General features: G+C 39.3%; 1 protein-coding gene across 2 annotated transcripts in view; it reads left to right on the top strand.

Annotated features, from left to right (window-relative positions):
- The window catches only part of Fbp2 (fructose-bisphosphatase 2), a 46,951-nt gene that overhangs the window by 8,068 nt on the left and 13,851 nt on the right, over positions 1-25,032 (top strand). Inside the window, exons 4-7 of one of the 2 annotated variants that reach the window (XM_036188819.1) lie at positions 3,784-3,924; positions 10,770-10,907; positions 16,814-16,933; positions 18,559-18,749. In XM_036188819.1, coding sequence (XP_036044712.1) covers positions 3,784-3,924; positions 10,770-10,907; positions 16,814-16,933; positions 18,559-18,749 — 590 coding nt within the window. The remainder of the gene's footprint in view (positions 1-3,783; positions 3,925-10,769; positions 10,908-16,813; positions 16,934-18,558; positions 18,750-25,032) is intronic. The other variant, XM_036188820.1, reaches the window with a different exon arrangement.

Here is a 25,032-nt window from a genome sequence, read left to right as displayed (position 1 = left end):
CTTATCTATCTATCTATCTATCTATCTATCTATCTATCTATCTATCTATCAACATGATCTTGGCAGGCAGTTCTAGCTGGCCTTGAACTTGCAATGTTCTTGCCTCATATCCCTGAATGCTGAGATTATAGGCACTTACCACCATAAACAACAGAGTAGGGACACTTAGCTTGCATTAGGTTCTAGGAATAGGCACCCTCTACTTCTTTGTGAGTTTCAACACTTACTGTTAGCTTTCTGTTGCTGCTGTGGTAATTTATCACCCTCTTGGAGGCTTAAAACACCTGTTGGCTATCTGTTACTAAATCAGAGAAGGCTTAGCAGCATTATCTGCTTAGGGCTCATAAACCAACCAGTCTGATTCTTTAGTACCTAGAAACTGGGATAAGGAGTGGAGAGAATTTGCTTCTGGGTGAGTTAATGAGAGTTTAGGTTGATGGTGGAATTCAGTTCCATTTTGTGGTAGGTTGGAGGTATTGCTATCTTTGCTAGAGGTCCTTTGCAACTTCTGGAAGCTGCCTGTTTTGTTTTGTTTTGTTTTGTTTTGTTTTGTTTTGTTCTGGCTAATCTCTAAGATAGTCCCTCCTTACCATTGCTTCACTCTCCCTGACTCTAGCCATTCAAAGCCAAATGAGTTCAAGTTTTCATTAGATTAGATGGGACTAATATTATCAGGACAACCCTTAGTCATGTCCCTATTTTAAATCTATAACCCTAATGTGATGACTTAAAAGAAAATGGCTCCCAAAGGGAGTGGCACCATTAGAAGGTGTGATTTTGTTAGAGTAGGTATGACCTTGTTGAAGGGAGTGTGTCACTGTGGAGTCAGGCTTTGAGGTATCATATATGCTCTAGCCACACACATTATCTCAGTTCACTTCCTGTTGCCTGCATAAGATGTAGAGTTCTCAGCTACCCACCAGTAACACATCTGCCTGCACATTGTCATGTTTCACCATGAAGAAAATGGAGTGAACCTCTGAACTGTAAGCCATTATATTATATTAAATGTTTTCCTTATAAGAGCTGCCATGGTCATGGTGTCTCTTCACAGCAACAGAAACCCAAAGAACCTGGTCATATGGGCAAAATCCATTTTGCTCTGTGATGTAACATACAGATTCTGGTAGTTAATGAAGTCTTGGGGCCATTCTGCCTACCTTTCAAGTTTACAAGCAACAAAAGTGGGAATCTTAAGGGTTGGCCTGTGAAAACCAGCATGATCATAAGTTCCACACCAGACTTCACAATCCACACACCATTTGTCTGTATACTTGTAATGGATTCTCCATATGAGCCTTTCTGGTGTACCTTCTAGATTACAAACTCTCGAATGAGCAGGAGACAATCACATGAGAAAAGAATAGGATAATGTTTGCGGTTAAGTGACACTGAGATGAAGAAGTGAAGGGACTTTCCTTCTAAGAAGAAAAAGTATGACAGACAGTTTGAAGAGAGGCACACAGTTACATCTTTAGGTGGCTTTCCATAATTTTCTGGGACACGAATCTTCTCTGCACCACACTTCTGGTGCTTTTCTGTTGCTGTGATAAAACACTGTCCAAAAGCAACTTGGGAGGGAAGGGCTTATTTCATCTTACACTTTACAGTCTATCACCGAGGGAAGTTAAGATAGGAACTCAAGGTAGGAACTTGGAGATAGAAAATGAAGTACAGACCATGGGGTAATGCTGCTTAGTGGCTCACTCCCCTAGCTTGCTCAACTATATTCCTTTTATAACCCAGGCTCACCTGCTTGAGGATGGTGCCACCCACAGTGGGCTGGGTCCTCCTCCATCAATTAGCAGTCAAGAAAAAATCCAATAGACACACCCACATGCCAATTTGATGGAGGCAGTTCTTCAACTGAGTTTTTCTCTTCCCAGGTGTGCTGAGTTGACAACCACCATATCTGAGCTAGTCTTTGCCTCAGACCCAGGAGGTAGCAACCCACAACACTGCAACCTTTTGACTGAGGTACAGTGGAAGGACAGAGAAGGAGTGTTAACTTGACTCAGTGAGTCAGTAACTGCAGGATATTAATTCAAATGGGTTCCCCAACTCCATCATTGCAGCTTTTAACATCTGGAGACCAACTGTGTTGAAACAAGAGTATAATAATTCATGGCATATAGCCATTATGCTCAAATTTAGATGGACTTGAACACAGGGATTTTGCTTTAAATTTTAAATAAAGTACAGGCTCTGATGGCCAGTCCAAATAAGCATGGATCTCCTCGAGTGATATTTCTAAAGAAAATGTAGACTTCAAACACACCAATGGGGGAGTGCTAGTTTGTCAAAGAAGATATGTTTGATTATCTCATCAGATATCTGGAACACTAAATCATAAAGTCAGAATGTTAGTAGTCAGTAGGCAAAGTGTATTAGTTGCAAAATATGAAGACCTGAGTGTGACCCCATGGACCCACATACAAATGTCAGGTGTGGTGGAATGCACTTGAAATCCTAGTGCTGAGGCAGTGGAGACAGGCAGATTCCTAGGGTTTTCTGGTCAATCAGTGTAGCCTAATTGGTGAGCTCCAGGCCAATGGGAGACCTTATCTCAAAGGAAATGGACAGTGTTCATGAGGATAAACCTGAGGCTGTCCTCTGACCTCTACATGCCTGCACACACACATGCATGCATGCACATATACCCCCTCCCCCCCGACTTCTTTCCCACACATGCACACACATGTGAAAAACATGCTGAGGAGTAAATACTCATGGCTTCTAAGTTTCTACTAACTAAAATATTTCAGCAACACGTGATTCATGATGTGGTGGGAGCTTTTTGATTACTGAAGCTCCAAACTCTTCATTTGTAACGTGGAAATAATAGTGCTGTCTACCTTGCAGGGCGGCTGAGTAAAGATCATTGCAATGGTTAGGGACATGGCTGTGGCAGTTTCAGAATGAGTGGCTTGAGCATCTTTTAGTGCTCTTGACATGATTCAACCTTTAGAGAGAGCCAAAAACAGTCTTTGCTCTGGCTCAGTCTGAGTTGTTCATGAGCCAGCAACTCACATCCTCTGGATGCATTTGCTGTAGCTTAGACTTTTCCCTGAGTCAACCCCATTTTGTCCACTGTACAGCATGACAAACACTGAAATGAAGAATTTTCAAAATACATAGTTTAAACATGAGGTAGCTATAAATCTTTTCATCATGGTGACCAAATCCATGGTTGCTTGGTCCCATGCCCTTGGACAGACATCACGGTGGTAAGAGTATATGCTGGAGGAGATTCTTCCTCTAATGGAGGTCAGGAACCAAAGTGAGACAGAGAGGGGCAAAAGAGAGCCATCAAAGACATAACCCCAGTGGCCTCCTTCCTCCCTGTGTCTCTTCTGATAATGTTTCTAACGAAAATGTAGACTGCAAGCACACTAATTAAGATGTGGTGGAACTTTAGTACAACATGTAAAATGTCCAGATTGTCCCCAAACAGTTCCATTGGCTGGGGACCAAGGCTTTTTCTTAACTTGTGAACCTTTGGGGCTAAGGGATGCTCATATCCAAACTATAATAGCAGCCAAGATGGAAGAGCAAATCTCAATTTCTCTTTCCAGGACAAGGGTTGAAGATGCTTACTGGCTGAGATATACAAAAGCAACTTAATTCAGGTGAAGGGGGTAAAGGCTACAGGGTTTTTGAAAAGTTTTCCCACTCTGAGGATGTCTCCCTTCCCTCATTTCAGTGACTCTGAGGTGCAGTGTCTGGTGAAGGGCTCTCTCCAGACACAACAACACACCATGTATTTATTCTTATTTTCTATAGACCACAGAGGATGAGCCTTCTGAGAAAGATGCCCTCCAGCCTGGCCGCAATATTGTGGCTGCAGGTTATGCACTCTATGGCAGTGCGACCCTGGTGGCTCTTTCCACGGGGCAAGGAGTGGATCTCTTCATGCTGGACCCGGTAGGTACTGAATGCAGTGGCATTTGTTCTTGGGGACTCATGGGCTTCTGTGTTTAAATTCTTGTTCCATGGAATAATTTTCTGGTCATTTTTAGTACTTGTTTTTGGAGTTAGGAGAACTATGTCATGAAAAATATGAAGGACCTCATGTAAATTTTTTTCATAAAAATTTATTTATTTATTTATTTGTTTGTTTATTTATCTATTTATTTATTTATTGTTTTTTTTTCGAGACAGGGTTTCTCTGTGTAGCTTTGTGCCTTTTCCTGGAACTCACTTGGTAGTCCAGGCTGGCCTTGAACTCACAGAGATCCACCTGGCTCTGCCTCCCCAGTGCTGGGATTAAAGGCATGTGCCATCACCGCTCGGCTATAAAAAATTTATTTTAACTGACACATAAAAACACAAAATTGTTCATATCCAGTGACTTTTCAGATATAAAAGCTCATCACTTATCAACCCTGCAGATCCAGCTTCCTTCCTGCACCAGTTTGCTGACATCCTGGCTTCTTATTTTCAAAGAAGAGGAAAAATCCTGACAAATTCTGTGGTTCACAAATATGAACTTTGGGCAAAATCCTTTTGAAAATTGTTCTGAAACAGCCGAAAGTTAGGCAGCACCAGTTAAGTGGAGGGAGGCGCCCTTTCTAAGCAGTTCCCATCCATTCACATCAAAGCAGCCCTAAGGGACCCATCATTCTTGTTTGTTCCAGTTTTCTGATGCGGTAGGCAAGGCACAGTGGGTCAGTGATTGACAGTAAGCAGTTTGGCTTAATTCTGACCAACTTGCCCTTGACTATAAGCCAGACACCTTCTACAACATTATGAAGACTATCTGGAGGCCATAGGGAACACAGAGCCAACTTGAAGGTGATAGGCAGTCAGCTGTCTTCTCTCTGCCACCACCACTGCCTGAACAGAGGTCAGCATGGAGAGCTTGTCTCTGTCTGAAAGAGAAACAGAGCACAGCATACTCTCTCCCAATCTTTCCTTTGGGCCACATCACACTGCTGAAAATAACAATGCACAAAGAGCAGTATATGAAGCTTTCCCACTGCTTGAAACAGGGATTTCAAACTGAAGGACTTTTGGTAGTTATCATAGATAGGAATTCCCAGGTTATGCAGCAAAGCTTGCAGGAAGGAGTTCTTTGGTGGGTTGGCCAGATCTTGCCTGATGCAAGGATTTGTAGTCTGATAACCTGATTTTGTTGGATCACATCTTTTGTTCAGGCACAGAGGGATCGATGTCTGTTAACTAAACTCTCAACTGAGGGAACAAACCTCAATGTCAAGGCATTTATTTGTAAGTGGGGAACAGTGTTTCCAAGTGATAAGGGCCTGTTGCCTGATACCCAGGTATAACAAAGTGTGTGGCAGGCCATGTGACCATCAGTGACTGTACAGTCATAATAGAGGAGCATAATTTCCATAGTTACCTTTGTCTTACTACAAGGAACAATACTCCAAGGGACCAAGGGTTCCAATCACCAGCTCAGGCTGGATAGATGAGGCCTTTTAATGGGCAGACTGAAGCAGGACATGCCCCTATGTGCAGCTGGCTGGCACATATCCTTGTTTGGATGAGTGTTCAAGTGCTAAGTCCTTTACTGATGAACAAGAGAGAAATGACTAAGCCTCAGCCAGGCAAAAGGTGTTGATGTGTTGGGAGAGCTGAGGACCCTGGCCAGATATGAACAAATCTAGAGGAACATGAGGTAGGAAGGTCAGGAGTGGACTTGAATCTTGTCTAGCCAGGTCTTGGTACCACACACTGGTTATATGTCTCTTGCTCAGTTTCAAGGACTAGGAAAGACTGTCCAACTTTCAGGATAAGGCACATCCCTGACTTTAGGATAAAGAGGCTAAAATGAGACTTTTCTAGACTGGCATTTAAAGAGAACACCTTTCTCTTTAGATGGTTTCTCACTATATAATCCAGCTTGTCCTCAAAATCATGGTCCCTCTGCCTCAGCCCTCTGAGTGCTAGTACTCCATTCTAGCTAACACCAGCACACCTGGCAGAAGAACACTTCTTTAGATAAAGTTAGGATTCTCTTAAGAGGTGAAACTAGGGGCTGGATAGATGGCTCAGTGGGTAAAGTACTTGCTGCACAAACATGAGGACCTGGGTTCAGGTCCTCAGCATCCCTGTAAAAGGTGAACACAGAGGGCAGGTGTTGTGGAATAATCTTTTTCTACACTGTGAAGATGTGTTTTTCCCACTGGTTTAATAAAGAAATAAATGGACAATAGCTAGGGAGGGAGGGAGGGAGGGAGGGAGGGAGGGAGGGAGGGATGGAGAGAGAGAGAGAGAGAACTCTGGGAAGAAGAAGGGTAGAGTTACAGCCAGCTGGAGAGGGTGCAAGACATGTAAGAGAACAGGTAAATGTCATCATGTAGATTGATAAAAATTGGTTAATTTTAGTTGTAAGAGCTAGTTACATGCCTAAGCTATTGGCCAAGCTTTTATAATTAATAATAAGTCTCTATGTGGTTATTTGGGAGCTGACTGGCAGGACAAATTATCCCACCTACAGGCAGGCACCTGCAATTCCTGAGCACCACTTCTTGGGGTATGAGGTGGAGACAGGAGAGTCTCTGGAAACTCATGAGCCAATTGGCTTGGCAGACACAGCAGGTAGGCAAGGACTGACACCTGAGGTTGTCCTCTGACCTTCACATGCTCTGTGGTACACCTGTGTCCACACTCACACACAGTTGTGTACACTCATGAACACACACACACAACACCATACAGGTGTGCACATATATGAACATACCTACACACAGGTTCACACAAATATACACATGCACATACACATATATATGCATTCATACATATAAGCACACACACAAACACACATGCATAGGAGTGCTCACACTGATATGAACATAATATAAACACAAGTGTGTATACACATATGAACACACAAAGGTGTGTGCTGTAGAATAATCCTTTTGTATACTGCGAAGATTTGTCACTTATTGGTTTAATAAAAAACTAATTGGTTGATAGCTCAGGCTTATTACTAACTAGCTCTCACAACTTAAATTAACACATTTCTATTAATCTATGTGCTGCCATGTGGCTCCTGGCTTTACCTATCCTCCAGCGTGTCTTGCTCCCTCTGTGTCTCCTGGGGACTCCCCTGACTCTGCCCTTCTCCCTCCCAGAATCCTTACTTTGCTTGTCCCACCTATACTTCCTGCCTTGCTACTGGCCAATCAGCTTTTTATTAAACTAATCCAAGTGACAAATCTTCACAGTGCACAAAAGGATTATTCCACACTGTGTCCCACCTTTTGTCTAATTAAAAAGGAAGGTTTTAACATTAACATAGTAAAACTATGTATAACAAAAATAGTTATCAAGTAAGAATTACAGTTGCAATACCCAGTCCATTTTCATTTGGCAAAATTAGAGAAAATGCTTTAATATTTATCCTATCTTAATAACTTGAGTCTAAAGTTTCATTTCTAATTTACCTTTTTATTATAACAAATGAAAACTATAATTATAACTGTCTAGTCTTCAACTCCATCAGAGACCCCAGAAGGATACAATATTGCTTGAGTAGGCAGGAAGTGCAGAGCAAGTGATTCTCACTTGAGAGAAATGACAGAAACAGGTGGCTGCCTGGACAATCACCCAAGTATTTTTTTCTGTAATGTTAGGGCATGTATCCCTGGCATATAGGCCTAGAATATCTAACAAACTTTTTTGAGAAGAAGGAATTTTGAAAGACTGTCCTACTGTGTCTTGGTAAAGTTGGGAGTTGCCTTTTTTTTTTTTTTTTTTTTTGCATCCTATTGGTACAGTTTGGACAGTAATTGTCAGCAGTTGATGCAAGGGCAGTTTCTTTGCCCACATGTCTAGCTTTTGCCATAAAGAAAGAAAACCTCATGTAGAGTTTTTTTTTGATGCCCATCATCTTCTCTGAAGTAGATGGTGCTTCCAGGAACAAACTTGTCACACTGTAATGAAAAGCCTTAGGTTACTAAGCATATTAAATGCCATATTCTATAGGTCTTTGAAGTGTTTGAAGACTATCTATCTATCTATCTATCTATCTATCTATCTATCTATCTATCATCTATCTAAATATGTTGGTGTACTACTTAGAAAACATACCTAATGTGACTAAAAGTTTGACTATTATAGATGACTATATTTCTTAATTATATATTATATTTTTAAATGAGCTAAATAAACATAATGCCCTAAAAAAGAGTAGAATCATACACACAGTATAAGAAAATTAACTTTAAAATTGTATCAATATACTAAAATCTATACAATATAAAAATTTTGAGATTAATAGTTGGCTTTTGGATTAAAGTAGATTCAATAATCTACCCTTCAATTCTATAATTAAATTTAATTTCTATTTATCACATCCCCTTTTTTCCTTTAGAAAGAGATCTTTGAATTTAACTCTTTTGCTTAGTTGTTTTATAACTATTACCAATAGCAACTTTTAACAACTCCCCCTTAAATGATAATAAACATCCATAACCTATTTTTGGGAATGTGGGCATCATTCCCCAGACTACTTCATGTTGTTTGTGGATGCTGTTATCTTTTGATTAAAATCAGGATAATTGTTAGGATAATTGGATTAGTTTGTGAGGCTAGACCATCTCAGTCAGCAGCCTTGAAACTGTTCTGGATACTGAATCATCTGGGCCAGCCATTTTCATTGGCATCTAGTCCCCTTGTTCTAAAATACATAAACCTTCAAAGGTAATATACATATGTGCATCAATATAAGTATAGGCTGTGCATTGTACACAAGTCAGCCAAAGATGATTTTTTGTTATATGTTTGAGCAGGTAAAATATACATCATATGTCTTGTAGTTCTTTTAGGTTTATTTCTTTAGATCTATAGTCTGGATTTCAGGAGGTCTTCCTCAATCAAACTTAATTTTCTTTAAACAAGAAAGAATCCGTAGCTTCTCACTTCCTGTGGAAACAAAAGCATAACCTCTCTCCTAAAACAATAAACTTTTTCACTTAAATTTTGAAGTCAAGATGTTTTCAAAATATACAGGTTGGTTTAATCTAGCAGTCTTTACAATCCAGTGTGTACTAACAGCCAAAAAATTCAAAGACAACACAATAACATACAGGATCCAGAATCTCTGTGTATTTTTCATCTCTACATGGCTTCTTAAAATATTATTTTACTCCATTTAAAAGACTTTATTTTATTATTTTAAAACTACGCATTTCTTTTTTATGACTGTCTATACCTTCTCTTTTCTCTCCCAAGCCTACACACATTTTCAAATACACCATGACCCACGTAAAGGCTCTTTTCATCTGAATCTGTCATTAGTGCACATCTGCAATCTTTTCTTCCTGTATAAGCAAAATTTCAAACCTACCATGCAGTGTGCTAGTGGAGCTTACACTGGCATCTTAAGCCCACAGGCAGTAGCTGAGAGATGCCTTTCTGTACCACTGCCCATGTGAGAGACTGTAGGAACACCACGCGCAGCTTAGCTCATAGTGTACTGGCAGCTACCAGGAGATACATCTCTGTACTGTCACCAGCATGAGAGACATGAGACTAGGAAGTCAAGAACACACACACATGAATACACAGGTGTGCACACATGAATACCCCTGACTGATGGCCAGGAGCTAAAGACTATAAGGGACACACTACCTAAGGTAATAAGAAATTGGTTTCTTTGGCAAAGAGAAAGAGTTGTGAAATAGAGCTGGGGTGGGCTTGTTAAGGCACTTACTTGGTGATCTAAGGTGGATTTGAGGAAGAAGAGGTCTGTTTTGGATGACATACTATTTAGATGTGGGTGAAACTCAGGACTGGGTGGGTGTCTTCATCTAGCATCTTGCAGGCAGGAATGTTGAGTATCACACAGGGACTCTCAGGAAAGGAAGCAAGCTTCACTCCTCTGTCAGGAGAGAGGAAGGGGTAGATATCTCTGTAGATGCCGAGTTTCCTAGTCTTTGTCCTATTTCAGACATGGTTGGCATAGTTTTGTCTATGTATTTAGGGAATAAAGCTGATATTTTTTGGGCAGCTTCTGGCCTGGCTTCTAGCTGTGAGCCCTCAGATCAGCTCTTCATAATCTTCAAGCTGCCACCAGAATCAACACAGGCATGGTCTCCAGGCCTGAAGACAGAAATGTTTAAGGCAATACTAGCCATATTAGTCCTGAGGGAGGAGATAACCAGAACCAGATGGGGAGTTGATTAAGGGATGCTCTGCAGATACTGCAGGGGCCATTGGCCACAATTTTATTATATTATGTTATGAGAATTCTTTTAGTTTTTACCATTTATCTCCCTTTGTGGAGTGAATCCAGTAATGGATTGAAGGCATTTCTTCTGTTCTCCTGGGAGATGTGGTCAGGAGATCAGTAAATAGTAATGGTTTTCAAGACAGACTCATTAACATAGAATAAATGGACCACAAAATGATGTTAAAACTGCATCTCTCTTTTATCTATGTAGCTTTGTTCTATCATTGTTGATGCCCTAAAGACATTAAACAGAGGAAAAGAACCTGGGGATTAGTTCAGCTAGGTTGCTTAGAAATGACATTGAAAAAAAAACCACATAAACGAAAAATATCATGGCCTCTTTCCTTTGATCTATTTTATTTCTTATTCCATTACTTCTTGGGCATATACTTTTATTCTTCCTATCATTTATGAAAACACCACATGGCAGGTTCCAGGTGACCCTAGGAAATCCCCCTGTTCTTCCAGTAGGCTGTTATCTTCTAACATCTACTGACTGTTATGTGGTGTGCTGCTGGTTTCTGTTTCCTGGTATGGCTCAACTTCCAGAAGTCTCTTATCTCTCCAGGCTCTAGGAGAATTTGTGCTGGTAGAAAAAGATATCAAGATTAAGAAGAAAGGGAAAATTTTTAGCCTCAATGAGGGCTATGCCAAGTATTTTGATGCTGCCACCACTGAGTATGTACAGAAGAAGAAATTCCCTGAGGTGAGTGAAGAGAACTTGGGCTAACAGCAGGGAGTGTGCTGTCTCCATGATGTGCTACATGAATGACACCTTCACCTCTTTATAGGGTTGATGCCTACTTACAGCTCTGGCCTGCATGAGTTTGATGGACTCTACTCTTCTTCATGAACAATCACTTTTCTTTATACTTGAAAATTACATATTAAAAACCCTCTGGGAATTTGTCAAGGGGCCACATTTAATTTGTAACTTCAGCCAGAACCACTCTCAGTTTGCTAAGCTGCAATCTATAGATTTTGAATACCCAGTTATCTCTGCTTTAAGATGGAATAAGATCACATCTGGAAGTATGATGCACCAGATAAAGCAATTATTTATATATAAACTCAGGAGTCAGATTTGAGACAAAATCCTGATAGATCCAAAGACTGACAGAGGAATGATCAGCTGAGCCTGCCTTCCAGATCAAAAAGGCCTGTGAATCTTTCTAAGCTCCTCTCTATTCCTTCCTGTGTCTCTCTATCCTAATCTCGGTCTGACAAAAACTTTTCAGTTAATTCTGGCCAGATGAATGCTGACTCTACCCTCTGATTCAAAGTTTAACTTTATTGGCAGTCTTGGGAGAGTCAGAGTGCAATCAAAATATCCCACAACATTTGCTGCTTTTTGTCTAAATAAAAAGGGGAAGTTTTAACTCTAACAGAATAAAACTACATACAATAAGAACAAGTATCAGGTATTATCTAAATAAAAAGGAAAGATTTTAACTTTAACAAAATGAAAATATATACATTAAGATAAATTATCAGGTAAGAATTACATTCACAATATCCAGTCCATTTGTACTTGGCAAATTCAGAAAAACTACTCTATTATGTATCCTATCTTGATGAATCCAAAGTTTTATACCTAAACTACTTTCTATCACAACTTGTATTATCAACCTAAAATATCTTTTTAAACCTTAAAACATTTTCTTTGATAAACAGCTTAAGCTTTTATGTTTCTCAACTTTATACACCTTACACTTCTTTTGTGAGTCTCTCTTCTGAATTTTGTTACAAGGAAAACTGTAACTATAACTATTAGTTTCAACCTCATCAAAGACCCGAGAAGGATATAATATTATCTGAGTAAACAGAAAGCACAGAGCAAACAGCTTCCGAAACTATAGAAACAACAGACATCTGACTGCCTGGACAGTCACCCAAGGTTCCTCTGCAATGTTGGGGCATCCTACAGGCCTAGAATAGCTGACAGACTTTGCTGTGAATCAGGAATGTTGAATGACAGTCCTACTTTGTCTAGGAAAAGTTCTCCAGTCACCTTCTTTTGTGTCCTGCTTGCCTAATTTGGATAGCATAGTGTCAGCAGTTGAGGCAAGGACAGTTTCTTGCCCAGTGACTAGTTTTGCCACAACAAAAGCAAACTCTTTATGGAGGGTCTTTGATGCCCACCATACTTTTTTGAATTAAATTGGTGCTTCCAGGAGCAGATGCATCTCACTGTCATGAAAAATTCTTATGTTATTAAAAAGTCTTAAATGCCACATGCTGTAGGTCTCTGAAGTGTTTGAAAACCATCTGTCTATCTAAACTATATCTCTCTTTGACCTTGAAAACAAACCTAACATGGACACAAATTTGATTGTTAGATGATGCTTTATTTTAATTATCCTAAATAGTTTGTAATAATAACTTTCAAGAACTAGAAATTTACATTATATTGCTAAATGAGCTGCATAGGCACAATGCTTTAAACATGAGTAGACACATATACACAATATAACAAAAATAACCTTAAATTTGTATCTATATACAAAAATCCATACCAATGTAAAAATTTTTAAGAGTAGTAGTTGCTTTTTTAGTTTAAAAGTAGATTCAATAATCTACCCTTTTGTCCTAGCATTCCTATAATTCCCCCCACCCTTTTTCAGAACGAGGTCCCTGAATCTAATTTCCTTTGCTTAGTTTCCTCCCTCACTATGACCAATAACAATTTGCAACCCCCACCAAAGATGACAAACCACCCACCCTACCTCTTGGGAATATAGGCATTAAAATTACTTCCTGATGTCTGGGGGAAAATGGCATCTTTAGGGACCATGAAGAATTGAGATAATGATCAAGTCCTGAGAAAGCTAGATGTTGTCCAGTCTTGGTGTGATGGGAAAGTGAAGGGCCTATCTGGAGTCCTGGCTGGAGTAGTCTATGAGGCTGGACAGTCTTAGCTAGCCACCTTGAGATTGTCCTTAGAAGTCTGTAGTCCAAAGCTGACCTTTGGGTGATGTCTGTCAGCTTGGTGGCATTATCACAATCCAGGTGGAATTGTTGTTGTGGGGTCCCATCATTCTTTTGGAGATTTCACAAGTGGCTATTAGGAATAGTCACATTTCATTGCAGAAAACTTAAACATTTTAAACGTCATATGCAGCATCTCAGAGAGGTTAAAGGACCACAATCTATTAAATACATGCAGGTATACAAGCTTAAATTTTAGTTAACTGCTTTAGACTCAAACTTGAAATCATGTACAGGAAGCTAGATGAAGCATTTTTCTAGAATTAGTTAGTACTCTATATGACCATTAATATCACAGCAGAAAGTTTATATATATGTATATTATATATAAATCTTATAAAATTCGAGATAATATTTATACCGTAGGAAAAGTTTTAAGGAGTCAAAATAAAACCAAAGGATTATGAGATTAGTGGCAATAGAATAGACCTTTAATTTTGGTTTTCATCTGTCCCATACCAGGTGCCTCTTCTGACATGAGACAGAGATTTTGGATTTTCCTTTAAGAATCATGCTTGGGTTTAGAGAAGGAGAGGGCCATACTCCAATTCTAAAGCCAGCTTTAATTTTTAATTGAATTGGGACTACAAAAGACCATATTTACCATATTTGTCTGTAGAGAACAGCAGAAACAAATATTTGGGAAGATTTATGAAATTGTTTTGTTTTTTTTCAAGATAGGGTTTCTCTGTGTAGCTTTTCACCTTTCCTGGAACTCACTTGGTAGCCCAGGCTGGCCTCGAACTCACAGAGATCCACCTGGCTCTGCCTCCCAAGTGCTGGGATTAAAGGCATGCTTCACCAGATTTTCGCCCGGCAGATTTATGAAATTTTATCCTGTTAGAAGTGTGCTATACCATTAGGCCAATTTACTCTTTTTCTTGGGACATTTTCTGTGGATGATTCATCCTTCTTCTTCAGATGTCTTATTTGTTCAGTGGTCTTCAGATTCCTTAGTTGGATGTTTTTATTCTCCTGGAAAGACAAAAAGAAAACCCTGCCCCAGGTCTAACTTTGGGAAATTTCTCTTTTTGGCAGGTTATATCTGATGAAATAAAAGGCATTTGTAGTCTTATAAGTTAGTTTAGATTGAATTGTCACACTGCTTGATGAATTATCACCTCTCCTAATCAAGAGGTCTCTCCTGTTCAAATCTAATTTTGTCAATGTTGATGGTATCCAAAGCTTTTTTTCTCCTGTGGAAACAAAAGCAAAACCTCTTTCCCAATGTAACACATATCCTGGTTTCCACTCTGAGGTCAGTACATCTTTGAAGTATACAGGCTGATTTAATTTAGCAGTTTTTTTCTATTATCCAGTGTCTCTCTACAGCTGTCATTCCTTTCTCATTAGCATTTTAAAATTTAAAGTTAATAAAGCATTGTGCAATCTAACTTTGGGAGGTATTTATTACCCATTTCTGTTTATAAGCATATCTTTTAAAGTACAATTAGATCTTTCTATAGCTGTCTGTCTTGTAGGGTTGCATGGTATATCTGTAATATGCTTTATGTTATACTATGCCAAAAAACTGTTTCATTTACCTAGATATATATGCTGGAGACATTGTCTGTCTGAATTTGTACATGTAGTCCAATGATGGCCATAACTTCAAATAAATGTGTAATTACAGAATCATCCTTTTCAGAACTCAAAGCAGTTGCCTATTGAATTTCTAAATATATGTCAATGGTATGGTTCACGTAAGTTTTCACTCCACAAAATAAAACACATCCATTTGCCAAATTTTATTTCTTTCAGTACCCGTTTGGTTACCTTCTGCATGTAGTAGAGTCTGGTTATACAAAGAACAAGTATGGCGGTCCTTGTAACTTACTTGGCTTGTTGTCAAGTGCTAGAAAAAAAATCTTTCTTCAAATCTTTGCTATCAACATGGTAATTCTTATAAAATTCGGAGGCTTCTAGTACATTTCCTATTAATATCTGGTGAATTTCATCATTACCTTGTGCTAGAGGGCCTGGTAGACCCATATAGGATCTGATATGTGTTATATGCAATGTCTGATTTCTATTTCTGATTATTTCTTGAAGGCAATAATAAAGTCAATTCTGAATCTGGAATAAGTCCAGCAGTTTCAATATCTAAAACAACTCTTTTTGTATATTGAGATTCCGTAACTATAATAAGAGGTCCTGGGAAATCTATTAATACCATGAGGATAGCATATAATTCTGACTTTTAAACAGAATCACAAGGGCTTTGAGCCACTTAACTTAAATTTCCTGACTTATAATCTGCCTTTTCTGATTAATTTGCATCAGTACAGAATGTAGGGGGCTTCAGAAATTAGTGTCCCTCTGACTGCATGAGGAGAATCCAATTAGTTCTTTTTAAAACTGAAGTCTCTTGCTTTTGGTATATTTATTGCTAATCTCTCCCAAGAAATTACTGCCATCTCTTCACCAATGTTTATTTTCTGCCCATAAGGAGGCAATTTCAGCATTAGTATAAGGTACCACAATTTCTGTTGGGTCTATTCCTGTTAATTAATGAAGTCTCAATTTTCCTTTTAGCATCAATTCAGAAAACTTTTCTACACAGGTATTTCATTTTTTTACTCTGTTTGTGTGGTAAAAATAAACATTCCAAGATACTATTTTTTCTCTTCATAAGAATTTCTGTAGGAGAATGCATAGAAGGTAGTATAACCAGAATACAATCAAGCTCTGGATCCAAGTAATCCACATAAGCATCCTATAATTTTTCTTCTACAAAAGTCAATTCTCTCCCAGCTTCAGCTGATAATTTTCTTGGACTATTTATGTCTTTATCACCTTGTAAGATTTGAAATAAATTACTTAGTTCTTGAGTAGCTAATATGATTGTGGGTTATAGCCAGTTATTATCTCCCAGCAAGTTTTGAAAATTATAAACACCCACACCTCCCTACAGTATTATGTAGAGGGGAATGGCAAGAAAAATATCTACCTTCTCAGCATACACAATCTTTCCTTCTCTCACGGCTCCCTCTTTCTCCCCCTCTGTGTGTGTGTGTGTGTGTGTGTGTGTGTGTGTTTAGGCCAGAAGATGCCTTGGGTACTATTCACCTGTTTTTCCAGATAGCATCTCTCATTGGTCTGGAGCTTGCCAAGAAGACCAGGCTAGCTGGCCAGTGAGTCCTAGGAAACTCTACCTCCTCAGCACTAGGATTATAAGCATGTATTCCCATGCCCTGCTTTTTAATGTGGATTTTGGGGATTGAACTTCTGTATGCAAGCACTTGTCCAGTTTAACTATCTTCCCTGTCCTACATAATTTTTGGTTTTTGAATAATTCTTAAGATGATTATTTTTATTTTATGTTTATGGGTGTTTGGTCTGCAAGTTTATCTGTGCACCACTCACACACCATGTGCCAATGGAGGACAGAAAAGGACATCATTGGATCTCCTGGAATTGGAGTTGCAGATAGTTGAGCTGCCATCTGGGTGCTAGGAATGGAACCCAAGTCATCTGGAAGAGCAGCCAGTTCTCTTAACAATTGAGCCATCTCTCCAGTTCCAGAAATGTAGAAGCCATGCCAATTCGGCTTCTAACCATGGCATTGTGCAGGGTAGCTGCTAAACCAGTTGGTTCTCATCTCTTTCCTTTTTTGTCCTATAGGATGGCAGTGCACCTTATGGGGCCAGGTATGTAGGCTCCATGGTGGCTGATGTGCATCGTACTCTGGTCTATGGAGGAATCTTTATGTACCCAGCCAACCAGAAAAGTCCTAATGGCAAGGTAACTTCCTGTATCCACTGGCTGCCATGATAGTCAGTGAGATATTGTGATTCTTCTACTACAGGCTACTGTTATGGTGTTGTGACTACTGTTATGGCTACTGAGCTGCTTCTGGGCACATGTTTCCTTCACAGCACAGAGGAAGAGAATTAAGGTTTATTCTTTCTATTAAGTTTTGAAGCTGTGGTAGGTTTTGGAAAGAAAAGGCTAATGTGATTATGATGGGCAGGTCTTATGGACCCTCTACTCCTCTGGCCTCATGCCCACTGTCTGCTACAATTGCATGCTCATCTCCCACTTTCTCTGTACTTCCATGCTCATCTCTTATTTTCTCTAGAGTCACATGCTTTCATAGGCTGTATCTGATTTTTATCAGCATCTCTAACTGACCAAGGATCATACTTACCAGAGAAAATGTGTTGTAAGCATGGTCTTTGCATTTGTTCTTCAAGGGTTTGCATGTGCCCTGAGCTCCACACAAGAATTCAGAATAAAACCTTCTATTTATAACCCCTTCAGTATCCCTAGAAAGGTAGCTTACAGAAGAGCCAGTAACAGATCTATGAGACAGTATTGAAAACAGTCACTATCAAGTAGGGATCTTATTATCCAAATTCTCCTAGCATGACAAGAACTGCCCACAGAAATATGTCCGAATTTGGCCAGCCACCAAAGCCATAGGTGGATTTTCACACCAATAGAAGCCATGTATTATGCATCATCCAAGTTGACTGTTGAGATTTCCCTTATTGGAATGCCAGATTAAAGCAGAGAAATCTATCACAGCCTATGAGACTGAATAAAAATTGTCATATACATTGGTTTGTGTATCTGGCATCTCTCTTTATGAATGTTTGCTCATATTTACTGACCTACTGACCTCAGGACCATGGAGAAATCTGCAAAAGAGGGCCATAGGAAAGTAAAGCACAGCAGAGTATCAAATGAGATCATGTAGATGTGAAGCTCTTGAACAAACCCACACTTGACACATGCTTAATTCCAGGAGGTAGACCCCATACATATTTATTAGAATGACTGTAAGAGAGTCCAAGATGTCCACATATAATTACACAAATGTGTCTTAAACACAGAGGCATTTCCATGTGGAGATGTGTTCATTGTATCATGACCATCATCCATATTGCAGATACACCCAATTCCTGATCTCCATGCTTTAGCTCTCTGTAACCATATCTGTGAGTGCATGAGCATGTATATGTGCACACATATATCTGCCTTGTGTGCTTGACTCATATGATTGTGGAAGATCTTAAAAGCCCTCCACCAAAAAGGAGACCACATGGCCTGAAGGGAAAAGCACCATGAAGTTTTTGCTCTGAAGGCCAGTTGTGTATAACAGAGGTATTCAAGGTCCTCACCCCTAAAAGTGCATTATGTGCTAATGTTGAGTTCTTAAAATGCATCTTAACTGACAAATTGGTTACAGTCTGACTTACAGCCCAATATCCAAATCCTTCTTCCTGTCCTCAAGTCCCCAAGACAAAGAAAGGGAGGAGGAAAGGGGCAAATCCTAGAAGCACCTGCTCTCAATATTTAGGGGCATGCCTTGGGCTGTCTGGCCACTTTAAAAAATGTGCATACCTGTCTTCATTTCTCTGCAGCTCCGGCTCCTGTATGAATGTAATCCTGTGGCCTATATTATTGAGCAGGCAGGAGGCATGGCAACCACAGGCACCCAGCCTGTGCTGGATGTGAAGCCTGAGAGTATCCACCAGCGAGCTCCCCTCATTTTGGGGTCCCCAGAGGATGTACAAGAATACCTCACCTGTGTTCAGAGAAACCAGGCAGGCAGGTAGTGAACAATGAGCCCACTTCTCTTTGTCTTGTACTCTGTAGTATGAAGGGTTAGATGAATGATCAATGGAAATGGCAGGAGAGGCAAAGGAATCAAATTTGTCAGGTCCCTTTCACAATATCATCCTGCTGCTAAGGACAGCTTTAGAAGCCAGAGGTAAAGATATGGCCAAAGGGCTAAAATAAAAACATGGACGTGAAGAGAATTCCTTTCTTGGGTCTTCTGTCATGAACAATGTAAATGGGCAAAATAGGACTGTGAATTTCAATCTTCTAACTCATATCTAGCAGTTATCCATCCACCCAAGGGTGAAAGGCACATGATCAGTTAAGGAGTGTCATGAAGTTTTAATTTAGTTACTCCCTCTGCCTACATACATAGTGCATGCATATACATATGTATGTGTTGATTATTGGTAGAGATTTAGTGTTTTATTTTGGGTAGGTTTTGAGTTTGGAATCTCAGGATTACTAAATGTTGAATTCCTCATTGAACCTTTTCAGTCTGTGAACTGGATGGCAAGCAACCACATAGAATGTGGTTACCTTTCAGCAAAGCCAGATGTAACAAAGAGTTCATACTTAAATTAAATGCCTATAGACTTTAATTTTTGCATGCTCGTTTTTGGGAACTATTTTAAGAAACCCTAGAATCTAACAAAAATGAACTAGTTAAATGGTTCTAACCTTGCTCACATTGTGTCAGGACTAAACAAATTATGCCTATACAATATCAACTTGTTTGAATGGTAGCTGCTATGTATGTGCATGAACCTGGGAGATTACACATACATACACCCCCCCCCCCCAAATAGAATTTGTATAAAGTATTTGCAAGTACACAACACCACACAAAAGCATAAAATTTTTGGGTTTTGTGACTTAGCATTTTCAGACCATGATATATGAAATCCTGGGAAGAAAACACAATTGAGGTGTAATTCTGACTTAATAAATAGGAGAGCCGCTGGGTGGTGGTGGTGCACGCCTTTAATCCCAGCACTCGGGAGGCAGAGCCAGGTGAATCTCCGTGAGTTCAAGGCCAGCCTGGGTTACCAAGTGAGTTCCAGGAATGGCACAAAGCTACACAGAGAAACCCTGTCTTGAAAAAACCAAAATAATAAAATAATAATAATAATAATAATAAAAATAAAAAAATAGGAGAGCCAACCACTCTTTCTCCTAGAATATCAGTACCATACTCATTTCCATCTTCAAGATAAATTACATGTTAGACCACAAGAATTCACTAGACAAAGACAGAAAAAAAGCCAACTGAGTTTTGTTATTTATTTATTAGTTTGCTTGTTTGTTTTTCAAGACAGGGTTTCACTGTTAGCCCTGGCTGTCCTGGCACTACTCTGTAGACCAGGATGGCCTCTGTTGTGAGAGATTCCACAGAGCCTGGCATCTGGTTTGAATTATGGAGTGCTAGCATATAGGCTTTGAACTATTTTTTTGGGTGACCTTTTGTTTGAAATGCTTGATTCTTATCTGAGTCCTTTATGAAGGATCCTAGTGTCTTTGAAAAATTTAGTTATGAGAATATTTGGCAGCCCAAGAGATCTCATGGCTGAGAATTACTTAGGCAAATTCTTCCTTTAAACAACTCCAGATAAGAGGTTTTGGTATGTGGAAATTTGCTTGCAATGAGGTGAAATTGTGTAACAATAAAAAGGCTGTTTGCAAAGCCAGGGCAGTTAGTTCACCAGAAGCTGACTTCCCTATTGCTGCTTTTCTAAGCCTAAATTCATCCTAGAGTGACCGTTTTCTTTCACAAACCCACACAAAACAGAACACTGACAGGCTGTGAACTCAGAGATCTGCCTGCCTCTGCCTCCTAAGTGCTGGGATTAAAGGTGTGCACCACCACCGCCTAGCAATTTTATTTTATTTTTAAGGACCTAATTTTGTAGATATTTTTGAAAATGAAAATTCAGAACTTTTTTTTAGTAAAGTAGCAGTGGCGTTAAGTGAGTAAATGTCACAGATTCACATCACAACCTGGGCGGACCTTCAGTGACTCAGCTGTCATTTCCTGCATGGCAGAGGCTAGTCTGTGAAGGAGAAAGCCCTCCACTGTACAGGCCATCCCCAGCCTGCCCATTCCCTCTTGCTCTCTAGCAGTTCACACAACAACCAAGCATTTGAAACAATTCAACAGTGGTTTCTCTTCTGGGGCCATCTATAGCTAGCCATTCATGCCCCAATCTTCAACCCCACTGGAAGAACAGAAAGAATACAGCACAGCAACCTTACTGCAGTCATCTCATTTAAACACTGAGTTAGAAGCCACACTTAACAGACAGATTTAAAAAGGCAGAGGGTCAACTCCCAAATACCAATGGTTATTTCAAAGAGGACTCTGAAAACCACTGCAGAGTAAGGACAAGACGTCTCCCACTCACATACAGCTCAGAACTAGAAGTGCAGTGGTTTAAATTCCATTGAAATACTGCAATACTGCAAACCATGACAAAATCTTAATGTTATGATGATCATATACTGATAGTTTGTGATGAAGCTTCTGGGATCTGCAATAGAATTCCCTTTGGATGTGTAGCATAAAGATTTCCAATTTCCATTATGAATATATTTGCAAAATACTCAACAAAATACTTGCAAACTGAATTCAAGAACACAAAAAGCCATCCACCATGATCAAGTAGGCTTTATTCTAGAGATACAGGGATGGTTTGATATATGAAAATCAGTCAATGTAATCCATTTTATAAACAAATGGAAAGCAAAACCACAGGATCATCTCATTAGATGCTAAAAAGTCTTTGACAAAATCTAACGTCCCTTCATGATAAAAGTCTCAGAGAGGATAGGGATACAAGGGGCATGCCTAAACATAATAAAGGCAATTTACAGCAAACCTATAGCCAATATAAAATTAAAGGAAGAGAATCTCAAATCAATGCCACTAAAATCAGGAAAAATTTAAGGCTGTCCACTCTCTCCATATCTATTCAAAATAGTAATTGAAGTTCTAGTTAGAGCAATAAGACAACTGAAGGAGATCAAGGGGATACAAGTTGGAAGGGAAGAATTCAAAGTATTGTTATTTTCAGATGATATGATAGTATACATAAGTGACCACCAAAATTCTATCAGGGAACTCCTACAATTGCTAAACGCCTTAAGCGATGTGGCTGGTACAAGATTGAATCAAAGGAAAAATCAGTAGTTCTCCTAGATACAAATGAAAAATAGGGTGAGAAAGAAATCAGGGAAGCAATACCCTTTACTATAGTCACAAATAATATATAATATCTTGGGGTAATTCTAACTAAGTGTGTGAAAGACTTGTATGACAAAAAACTTCAAGTCTTTGAAGAAAGACATTTAAGAAGTTATCAGAAGATAGATCTCCCATGATCATGGATTGGTAGAATTAACATAGTAAAAATGGCCATCTGACCAAAAGTAATCTATAGATTCAATGCCATCCCCATCAAAATTTCAACACAATTCTTTAAAAATCTTGAAAGAACACTACTCAACTTCACATGGGAAAACAACACCAAAAACCCCCCAGGATAGCGAAAACAATGAACAATAAAAGAACTTCCAGAGGTCTCACTGTCCCTGATCTCAAGCTCTAGTACAGAGCTATAGTAATAAAAATCTGCATGGTATAGGCATAAACGCAGACAAGTGGATCAATGAAATGGAATCAAAGGCCCAGAAGTAAATCCACATACTGAAGGACACATTTTTTTTTTGATAAAAAAGTCAAAATTATACAAGGGAAAAAAAGAAAACATGTTCAACAAATGCTGCTGGCATAGCTGGATGTCAACATATTGAAGGCAAATAGATCCATATCTATCACCCTGCACAAAACTCAAGTCCATGTGGCTCAAAGACCTCAACATAAATCCAGTTACGTTGAACCTGATAGAATAGAAAGTGGGAAATGCCCTTGAATACATTGGCACAGGAAATAACTTCATGAACTGAATATGAGTAGTACTGGCATTAAGACAGACAATTAATAAAATGGGACCTCATGAAACTTAAAAGCTTCTGTAAGGCAAATGATACCACCAACAGGACAAAAAAGCAGCCTATAGAATGGGAAAAGATCTTCCCCCAGCCCACATCTGACAGATGGCTAATTTCCAAAATATATAAAGAACTCAAGAAACTAGACATCAACAAACCAAATAATCCAATTTAAAAATGGAGTACAGCTCCAGAGAATTCTCAACAGAGGAATCTCAAATGACAGAGAAGCATTTAAAGAAATATTCAGCATCCTTCGTTACCAGGGAAATTCTAATCAACAAATACAAATCAACCCAAAAGAAGGACACTTGCTCAACTATGTTCATAACAGCTTTATTCATAATAGCCACAAACTTGATACAAGCTAGATTTTCCTCAACCAAAGAATGGATAAAGAAAATGTGGTATACTTACACAATAGATTATTACTCAGCTGTTATAAAAAAAATTGACGTCATGAAATTTGCAGGAAAATGGATGGAAATAGAAAAAATAATCCTGAGTGAGGCAACTCAAACACAGAAAGTCAAACATGATATTTACTCACTTATAAGTGGATATTAGCTGTATAATAAAGGATACTCACACTTTAATTTACAGATGACAGGTCTGGAGAGCAGTTCATGGATCTCCATGGGAAGGAGAAATAGAATAGATTTTGTGGGTAGACTGGGGTTGGGTGGAGATGGGAACAGGAGGGATCAGATGGAGGAGGGAGGCATGGAGGGAAAGAGTACAGGGAGAGATTACTGAAACAGGTGGGAACTTAGGGGGCAATATGAAAACCTAGAACAGTGGAAACTTCCTGGAACCTATGAGATTGACCCTAATGATGACTCCTGGTAATGGATGATATGGAGCCTGAAACAACCATCTTCTGTAACCAGGACAGTCTCCCAGGGTTGGGACTGGGATACCAACCCAGGTACAAAATTTATGACCCACAGCCTGCCTTGCCTGCTAGATATGCTGGGGCAATGGTGGCTCAGAGCTTGTGGGAGTGGCCAACCAATGACTGGTCTAACCTGAGAACCACACCACTAGAGGGAGCCAAAGCCTGATGTTACCTAGATGGCCTGTATCTAGAAGCTGGCCCAGAGTCCCAAGATAGAACTAAAAAAGACTGCCAAAAACAAACAAACAAACAAACAAACAAACAAACACAATGAAGTTACTCCTAATGATATTCTGCTAATAGGTGCCTAGCCCAATTATCATCAGAGAGGCTTCCTCTAGCAGCTAATGGGAGCAGATTCAGAGACTCACAGCCAAGCATTAAGCGGAGCTCAAGGAGTTCAAAGAAGAGGGAAAGAAAGGATCTTAGGAGCAAGAGGGGTTGAGGACATCAGGAGAACCTACAGAATCAACTAAGCAGAGCTCATAGAGGCTCACAGAGACTGAAGCAACAACTATGGAGCCTGCATGGGTCTACACTAGGCCCTCTGCATACATGCTGTGGTTCTTCAGCTTGAGGGTCTTTGTGGAACTCTTAACAATGGGAGCGGGGATGTCTTTGCCTGCTCTTGGGAGCCTTTCCCTCCAGCTAGGTTACCTCACCCAGCCTTGAGATGAGGGTTCATGCCTAGTCTTACTGCATCTTGTTATGCTGAGTTAGGTTGACATCAGTAGGAAGCCTGCTCTTTTCTGAAGGGAAATGGAGGAGCAGTGGATCTGGTAGAAAGGGGGATGTGTGTGTGTGGGATTGGGAAGAGAAGATGGAGGGGAGACTGTGGTTGGGGTGTATTGTATGAGAGAAGAATAAATAAAATAAAAAGAAATAATTTCATATATTAATATCAAAAACAAATTTACAGGATAGGAGCAATGATATAGAGATTAGTATACATAAGAAGTCCATGAATCAATTTTTGGTAATATTCAACTAGAAATTGTAATACAGAATTATACTCAGGTATTATAAGGACCATTTTATCATTGTTTATCTTAATTAAGCTCATAGTAAAATATCTGTGATGGGTAATAACCTAGTTCTGTCATGAACTTTGACATCAAAGGACTCTCACACCTTCCCAAATACTGTTTGCATTATTTGAAGTTCTAGCTGGTAAATTCTCTTCAAGGTGGAACCCAAATATTTTGGCTGGAAATATTTTCTTTTGGATTCAATCTTAATTTTATTTGTGAAACTAATATAGTCTGCCTTCTATTTGTCACTTAATTCCTAATTTCTCAGATGATAATGGTTTAGCCACACTTTCCTCAGAACTAAGGCAATGCTGAGGAGGAAAAACCACCTACAACAG

The sequence above is a fragment of the Onychomys torridus genome, chromosome 5, assembly GCF_903995425.1.
Source record: "Onychomys torridus chromosome 5, mOncTor1.1, whole genome shotgun sequence".
Classification (NCBI taxonomy): Eukaryota; Metazoa; Chordata; class Mammalia; order Rodentia; family Cricetidae; genus Onychomys; species Onychomys torridus.
Note: the sequence above shows the minus strand (reverse complement) of the source record. Positions and strands in the feature narration are given on the sequence as shown.